Here is a 9,621-nt window from a genome sequence, read left to right on the forward strand (position 1 = left end):
ATAAATAATTTTATAAATTATATTACATATATTTAATCTTATGTAGATGAAATTGGTTTCTTTATGTAAAGAAAATATTTTTTTTATCACCAATTAGATGTCAGGGAATATAATGTTAGCACACACAAAATAATTAACTTTTATTTATAATCTGTTAGATCCTTTAACAGCAGCAAAATAAAATCTGATCGAATACAAGAGATTATTTTCTTTTCTGCTATCCAAACACATTGAGCTATTATCTTTTCTTTTCTGTAAGAGGGTTCATATTGACCAAATTGCAAGCCAAAGTAGAAAAACTACTATAATGAGTTAAACTCTAACTGTTAAAGGAAAACCAAGTGCATTGAATCTATGAATTACACCGGGTGGAAAGAGTATGAGATTTTGAAGTGAGAAAACCTAAATTGAATTCTTGATATACCACTTACTTGTAAATTATGTGTCCTTGGGCAAGTTACTCAACCATTCTCCTGACCCTCAGTTTTTCATCTGTAAAATAAAAGCAGTAACAATAATAATATTTAGGGAACACATATTAAGTGCCAGGCTAATTCCTTAACGTGCATTATTTCATTTATTCTTCACATCATTCCTTTGAAGTGGGGCCTGTTATAATCTCAATCTATAGATAAGGAAACAGTCTTGAGAAGTTAAGTAATTTGTCCAATATCACACAGCAGGTAAGTGATGAAGCAGAGATTCAAAGTCTTAACTCCAAAGTTCATGACCTTAACTATTACACTATACTACCTTATCATGATAATATAATAAGATAAAGTAGTTAATGTATTTTAAAATGCTTAAAGCACTTTATATATCTTATTTGTACTTCATTAGAAGAGTATCATTAATCAATGGAAGGGCTCAAGATGTAAAGAAATAAACATTGAGATTATTAATCAGGGGTCCTGGAATTCCAGTTCTGATTTCTGTGTGTCAAAGTGACTATGGCAAGTCATTTAACTTTTTGGGCCTCAGTTTTCTTAATCTATAAAAATCTATAAAAATGTTTAAGTATCATTTAGATCCTTCTAGCTAGAAAATTATGCCATTTTGTCATTTTATGATCTTTCAGATCTAGCTCTCTTTCATATGCTTGCTCTAAGTTCTCTCTTATAGGACACTGTTGCATTTCCACCCTTGCTCCTTCCTTGCTAAATGCCTTGAGTTCATATACAACATTATCAAAAAGTATAACATGCTTAGAAAAATCTGTGAACAATAGAAAAAGGAATCTTTTTCTTTTTGAAAGTTTTATTTATTTTGTTTTGTTTTGTTTTGAGTAGGTAGTACATTTACATTGTCCAAAAGTCAAAATACTATCACGTCAATACACTGAGTTTTGCTCCCTGCCCTGCCCCACGCGTCTACTCTGTTCCTCATGCTCCATTTCTTTCTTTCTTATTTATCTTTCCAATGTTTATCTATCACATTTAAGCAATACGAATATAAATATTCTTATTTTTCCCCTTTCTTACAGAAAAGATAATACATTATTATCACCGTTATATACTTTGCCTTTTTCTCTTAACAATATATCTTGGAAATTACCTTGTATCAGTACACAAAGATCATTCCTTTCCTTTCTTTTTCAGCTGCATGTTAATCAATATCAGTAGGGGATATGTTCCAAGACCCCAGTGGAAGCCTGAAACCATGGATATTACCAGATGCTATATATACTATGTTTTTTTCCCTATATACACATACTTTTTCACTTAAAGGAAGTACTTTACTGCTTCTCTTTGACATATCTGAATTGTCAGCATCATTACTCTTGCACTTTGCGGGGATGATTCATGTCCCAGGTGGGACAGAGTGGGAACGAGTGAGATTTTGTCCCACTACTCAGATAGCACGATTTAAAACTTACGAATTGTTTATTTCTAGAATTTTCGATTTAATATGTTTGGACCTTTGTTGACCACAGATAACTGAAAGCACAGAAAGTGATGCTGCAGATAAGGGGGAGCTACTGTTACATAGTTTATTTAACTAATCTCTTAATGAAGGACATTTGAAAGGGCATTTCTCGTATTTTGCTATTAGAGACAATGCTGCAAATAACACTACACATATCATTTCGTATCATCCAAAGCTGTATCTGTAGGATTAATTCCCAGAAGTGAGATTCTTGGGTTAAAGGGTAAATAAATTTGTAATTTTTATAAATATTATTTTATTGTCCTCTGTAGAAGTTGGACTATTTTACACACCAACTAGAAATATTTCAGAGTACCTGCTTCCCCATAGCTTCACCAACACTGAGTTGTTAAACACTGGATTTTTAATCATCTTGTCGGGAAATGGTAGGCAGAGTGATTTTAATTTGTATGGAGATGAAGTTTTCAAAAAAAATTGAGATGTTGAAATGGTCACAACTTTAGGTAAATTTTGATAGAAACAGATTTTTAAAGCAAACCCCAAGACTGAATCTTGGCAATAGACTAATACTCAGAAACTACTGCAAATAACAATGGACATTGGAACAAAACAAAATATATATATTTTTGTAACTCAAAGCTTTATGTAAACTGAGTTAAAGGAAATTTGGCAATTGCTCTCTGGTTACTCAATCTTAATCCAGAAAGATCAAATGCTGCATTCCTGAAGACTGGCCTTGAGCTCTCCCATGAAGTTGTTAACTAAAATTTCTTTATTTTTAAGCTTTAGTTTGGCCTGCATATTAATAATTCCAAGGACAAATTAATACACATCTAATGTCTTGAACAGAATCATATTGTAAAAATGGTACAAACAAGATGAAAAACAGAACTGGAAGAAATCCATTTTGATATTGAGTCAAATTCTCTCTCTCTCTCTCTCTCATACACACACACACACACACACACACACACACACCAACAGCATTTCTTTTAGATGCAAAGAAATGGAAACATGTAGATTTCATTTTATATTTCCCGTCAACTTTAAAGGTGAATAAATCCATTTTTTGTAGAATATAATACATAATATATATTGTATCTGCTGTGTTTGTATATTATAAAAACTACTATACTGAAAGCCACCTAGTATAATTTCTTTTGATAACACTCCAAACTTTATTTTATTTAAACATAAACTGTCCCTCAGTTTATTCATCAGTAAAATGATAATGACACTGATACCCACCATTAAGTAAGTCAAAACATGTAAAGCACTTAGAAGAGTGCTTAGCACGGAGTAAGCACCCCATAAATGATGGCTGTTATTATATTTATTCTTTTGTTAGTAAGTAATTTCATATGTTGAAGAAAGTCTTGAAACCTTAATCAAAATGCACTTCCAAATGGCTCACAATCAAAGGACAGAGTGGAAATTTGCAAATATTTAAACTGAACAATAAAGAAAATATTGCATTTCAAACTCTGGAAACAGTCAAACATACTACTTAGAAAGAATTTAAATACTTAGAGAAATTTAATTTTTTTTTAAGAAACAAAATTAAAAATTAATGAGCTAACTATCTAGATCAAGAAGTTAGAAAAAGTAAATCCAAAGAACTTAGAATTAAGGAAATTATAAAGATAAGAAAATAAAATTAGAAAGCAAAGATACAGTACAGATTAATGCCCAAAGTTGAAAACGACTAATAAAATAAATTTTTGGCAAGATTACTCAAAGAAAAAGAAAGAAGATCGAGAAAGAATATAAGAAAAATAAAAAGCAATATAGTTATAGAAATATTAGAGATTTTTTAAAAAATAAATACTAGGAATACTTTTATGCCAATAGATTTAGAAAATTTAGGTGAAATATACCATTTTCTAGAAAATTGTAACTTTTTAAACCAGCTTTTGAATAAATACAAAGCACGAATAAACCTGTATGACAGATAAATAAAGGGAAATAAGTATTTATCTTGCCTTTTCTATACAGGCTCTTCAGGATATTGGAAGAGAAGATGAGGGTAAACCTGCCTAGGTAATCAAGGAAGAAAGAATGACAATTAGAACACCAGCATTTGCACCCCCAAGTGAACTGTTAACCAGGAGAGGCTAATATCACAAAATAGACAATCAACTATTAACATTTGAGGGATATGTTAATAAGTTTAAAAAAGTACCTGAAAAGTAATATTAAATAAATGGGACTTGAAACCTAGCAAGCCACTTGATTCAAGTTCTTATTTGCATATGACATTTAATTGTAAACTAAATAGAGGGATTTATAGTGTGGAAGGTTCATAAAAGTTGCATTTGTCAGAGAATCGTTCCTGCAAAGGACTGAACTGAATTCTGGAGGCTGGCCGTGTGTTAGCCAGGTGCAGGCAGTGGAGTACAAAATCTGCAGAGAAGAAAGGCATGAGGCAGAACCAATGCTGGCATGAGGCAGGATAGATGTTGCGTGGGCAGTGAAAAGAGCTGAAGGTGTATTGTGTGTCCAACTGAGCAATTTGTTTTATTCTATTAATAAATGATGATAGAATTCTATTCCATTGTCATTCCAATAGTAATGGAATATCATGTAATGATGATGGAACGTCATTTGGGTATTTTCATGAAGAAAGGAACATGATCATATCAGTATTTTAATAGACTCAGCCTACAGGCAGCATGGAGATTGCCTTAGAGTGAGATAAGACTGCAGGCAGGAAGATCAATTAATACAAAAATAGTAATTTATTTATATGTTATATAATTAATTTAACCTTAGGAAACTCACCAATATCATCAGCCATATTAACAAATCCTGGGGGGTAGAATGAGTGATTTCTTGGGGTGAAATGCACTTAGGTTTAATTTTGTGCTCCTTTTTAAAAATTTAGATAATAATTTCTGACCTTATCCCTAAATTATAGGCATACCTCATTTTATTGTGTTTCACTTTGTTGTACTTTACAAGTGTTGTGTTTTTTACAAACTGAAGACAAGACCTTCTACCAACAAAAAGATTATGACTCACTTTATTGTGATATTCACTTTATGATGGTGGTGTGGAACTTAACCTAAATATCTCCGAGTTATGCCTGTAGGTGGATCATGTAGAATCTTAGGCATCTACTATTGAATTAGAGTTGAAAAATATATGATACATAAATATACATCAATCATATAATATATAATAGTAAAATCATATGAATAATATATAAATCAATAATAAAATACAGATGCTTCTCAACTTAAGATGAGGTTACATCCTGATAAGCCCATAAATAAGTCGAAGATATTATAAATTGGAAATGCACTTAACCTACCATCAAAGTTTAGCCTAGTCAGTTTCTATTGAATGTACATCACTTTCCCACCATCGTAAGGTAGAAAAATCTTAACTCGAACCATCGTAAGTCAGGGATCATCTGTATAATAAGATAATAAAATGATCATTTCTTGTGCTTCTGCCTTGGGACAAGGAACACCTAGATTTACACTTTGGGCTTGCAACTTATTAGCAGTAGGATTCTAAGAAAGTCACAACTACTGTGTACCTCAGCTTCCTTATCTAAAAATAAGAGGACAGGGATTGTTTTATTCACTGCTGTGTCTTCAGCACTAGCATAGTGATTTACATACTGCTAATGTCAATAAATATTTGTTGATTAAAGGCATTTATTGATTATAGGCATATCTACGGTACAGAGATGCTGTGATGTAATGAGATAAAATTGCAAAAGTTCCTAAGACAGTTTTTAACAAAGATATTACTAAATGGCTGCTATGGGCTAGGAATATGAAGATGAATAGAGAACATCCCTGCTCTTGGGAACTTCAGTCTAGAGGAGCTACACAAAGCATGTGTGATGGAGCACATGGTACCGTGAAGCTCAGAGTAGGTGCTCAATAAACAATGAATCTGAATTTTTATGACATTTCACAGTTTACAAAAACACTTTCATGAACATTATCCAACTTGAAAGAACAGATACTTCAAGTTTTACAAGAATAAACAACTGTGGGAAAGATAATTTGAGGTGTTTCAAAATATGGATGGATTTTAATAGGAGTGAAAAATGGAGGGGTGAGAGTTTTGTAAGACAGAGAAATATATAAGTAAAACTTGTCCTTAATAATTCCATATTGCTTTTTTATCTGTGTTCATGAACCCCTCTAGAATACTGCTGAATATTGATGCCCGTAATCTTTGGAATTAACCTTTATCTGACTTTGAAAATCTGAATACCATTTTCCCTGTCTTTAATTTCCATGTTCATGTTTCATGAATTCTGATGATTACTAACGGAAGTTACATGAGATTTATTTACTCACAAATACTTATTGAAGATTCGATATGCTCAAGGGCCTGTGCCCGGTAGTGTGGGGGCTACTAAGATAAATTATGTGTACAAACAACTACAGAGCAAAAAGCTATAAGTTAACATGTTCAGCTATAAGTGCCACAACCGATTTGAAGCTGGATTGCTATAGGTGGACTGAGAGGAGAGGGAATATCTGCAATTTTTTTTTCTAGTTTTCTTCTTACAATTAATTCACCTGACTTTGGAGATTGAGCCTATAAAAAATTAACTGTTCTTTTACAACCTTCTCTTCTGAATTACTTGCCAGGGTTTGTTGTGTCCTTTCCAACTTGATGGTCTTTCTGTTTATTGTCAGATTGAGGAAATGCAGGAGCTGAATGACTGCTGTCTGTCTGCCATCATTCAATGCCCACCATACAGTGTCTGGAGAGACTTTTCTCAGATCTATTCTTTATTGTTCTAAATAGTCATTAAAGTATCTTTTCTTGTGTTTAGCATATTTGCAGTATCTATTTGACTTTGGCCTTTAGACTCTTTAAGAGTAACCTTAGGAAGGCAGACCCAGGAAGTTATCCATCATTGTTTGTGACGCACTATGCCCGTTGTGCGTTGTGTGTTAGTTTGTCTAACCCTCAGAATGGCCCTGAGGGATGGAACATCTTATCCCTGAAACTGTTATGAAAACTCTGATCCTCTAATGAGAATAATTTATCCAAGGTCTTGGAGCTTAGAAGTGGTAGTAGACCTTGGATTTGAACATTAATTTCTGACCTCAAAGCCTGTGCTGTTTTCACCACAATAAAGTATTTTAAAATAATTCAGCCTTCTGGTTTTTGTAAAAGTATTTTAAAACTCTCAGTTCATCAAAATTTTCCTTTTATGTCTCATGGGTTTCAAGTACTCATTTATTTTCCATATGGAACTAGGATTATTGCCTGCCTTCTCCAGTATTCCACGTTTATTCATTTTGGTCATTTATAACTTTATAGTCATAATTATCTCTCTGCGTATCATGCCTATTGGCATTCTGAAATTGCTGAAGTTTTCTCCTACTGTCCTTGTTTGATAACGCCCAGAATTCCCTTTCACTCTAGTTTGAACTCCAAGGTGACAGAAATCAACCGCGTTTTTTTGTTGTTGTTTTTTGTTTTTTGTTTTTAACAGGGAGGTAGAGGGCAGGGCGGCACGGAAGAAAGTGGCTTAGTTAACTGGCGGTTGTTTTACTGCGACTTTCTGTCCGACGTTCAGTTATCTTTCACATTTCATTGTTCCTGCATGGCAACCCTAGTGGATTAACAAAGTATCACAGTTAAAACAAAACCCGGTCAGAACGCAGAAAAGCAAAGCGTTTAGCTCCGCCCCCTAAAAAATCCTTCCGGGAGGCGTGGGAACCTGCAGGGGGAGGGGCTGCGCTTGGGGTGCTAAAGGATTTATAGGTCACGGGGAGGGCGCGTGGAGCCGTCAGTGCGCGCACGGAGCGGAACTCCTGGGCTCTCAGCCCGGCAGGACCCTCGCAGTGACCCGCGGGCGTCGGGCGCCCGCGCCGCTGCCCGCCCGCGCTCGGGTAGCCTCTCGCGGCCGCAGCCGTGCGGCCTGCGTCGCATCCGGTTGTTACCCGAGAGGCGGGAGCGCCGAGCCGGGCCGGACACTGAGCTTGTCGGCGCGGGCGCGAAGCAGGTGAGGCGCGGGCCGGCGCGCGTGCGGGTAGGGGGTCCCTCATCCAGGAGTACGTGCCCTGCCCGGGGGTTGCCTGATCCCAGGGCCCAGTTTCTCGCCCTGCGGGCTTTTCTCGGACTCTCGCGTTTCCCGCACACACCCAGACCGCCCGCCTCTCGACCCTCTTCGGCGGCGATCCTCGCGGCCCTTTCCCGACGCTCGGTGCTGGCTCTGGTCTCCCTAATGTCGAGCCGCAAAGCTACTTTACCGAAGCACCGACGCCTGGTGGGAAACGGGGACCCGGGAACCCCGATCTCCCTTTCTGAGGGCCTCTTGTGCCCTGAGGAAAGCGGGGCACTTTGCTGCCGCTGTTTGTCCATGTGGTTTGGCTCGGATCTACCCTTTTCCTGGAACCTGCGGTGACCTTCATAAGATGCACTCCATTGTGATCCCGGCCAGCAAGTTGTTTTGTTTATTTATTTATTTATTTACTTACTTGCTTACTTGCTTATTTATTTATTTTCAAACCAGGCCTTTCTCCTGCTGTGTTGTTAGGTAATTCTGTCTTCAGTTCTTTGTCAGCGAAATGTCCATTTAGAATACACCCACTCTGTGCCCCATGCTTCCCTGTATGCTCTCTTCCAGTTTATATAGGGTAAAGCCCCTGTATTGGAGAGGCAAAGCTGGGTTTTAAACTGGACTTTGGCATTTACTAACTTCTTCAATCTCTATAAACCTCAGTTTCCCCATTTGTAAGTGCGGGGAACAATAGTAAAGGCCTCACAGGATTATTATCTGAACTGCGCTCTGATCCACTGCTTGCATGTAGTAGGAAGCAAGAACTGGAGGGAGATTTGTATTCTTTGTGTAGGACTTAGTCCTATTTTTTTCCCCTTAATCTTATTATTTAGTGGTTGCTCAATAAATTTGTTGTATTAACTCAGGAGAAGGTAAGCCGGATTTGTCCCTGTTTGTTTTCTCTTTTCTCTACATTTTCCTGCTTTTGACATCCCTCTAAATGGAAGCCTTGTTTTCTACTAGATGCTTTCTTGAAAAATTGGGACAGGCAGTTAACATACTTGTGTAACTAGTATTTAAAGAACATAAATGCTTTTGTAAATCGGAATTATTTTACTCAAATTTATCGTTTGGATTTGGGTATTATCCAGTTGTTTTAAAGGGAAACATGTTTGTTTTATTCCCTCATAATCCTGCTTTCCTCTTCACTGGCACAGTTTCTCTTGATGGCCTTGTGCTTCCTATCACATCTTTGGAGCTACAACTAGATTTTCCAACTCTTATATCTGAGATTTGTGCTTCCCAGTCCAGTCACCACTAACTACATGTGGTTATTTAAGTTTAAGATGATTACAGTTAAAATTAAAGAGTCAGTTTTTCAGTTGCACTGGCCACATTTCAAATACTCAGTAACTAGTAGCTACTGTATTGGACATTGCAGGTATAGAACATATGAAGGTTGATTGGACACACCAGTCTAGAAACTGCAGTTCTGATTGAAATTTAACATTTAGATAAGCTATCAGTAATTGAGAGTCGAAAAAACTCCCTTAACTCCAAAATACACTGATAAAATACTTTATATTTTGTAATGATTTAAGTTGCAAAGAGCTTTTTATATATTATTTCACTAGACTCTTAAAATCCTGTGAGGTAGATGGGGTAAGGGTAGATAATTGGGAATAAAAATTCCATATTAAGTAGCTGGCGAAAGTAGAACTAAAATTCATGTCTTTTTTTTTTTTTTT

At 36.1% G+C, this 9,621-nt stretch overlaps 1 protein-coding gene across 1 annotated transcript in view; it reads left to right on the forward strand.

The window, feature by feature from the left end:
• Nucleotides 1-9,621, forward strand: part of FDX1 (ferredoxin 1) — a 77,387-nt gene that overhangs the window by 47,971 nt on the left and 19,795 nt on the right. Inside the window, exon 3 of the mRNA XM_025050514.1 lies at nucleotides 7,636-7,876. Coding sequence (XP_024906282.1) covers nucleotides 7,636-7,876 — 241 coding nt within the window. The remainder of the gene's footprint in view (nucleotides 1-7,635; nucleotides 7,877-9,621) is intronic.

Source organism: Pteropus alecto, unplaced genomic scaffold (assembly GCF_000325575.1).
Source record: "Pteropus alecto unplaced genomic scaffold, ASM32557v1 scaffold267, whole genome shotgun sequence".
Lineage (NCBI taxonomy): Eukaryota > Metazoa > Chordata > Mammalia > Chiroptera > Pteropodidae > Pteropus > Pteropus alecto.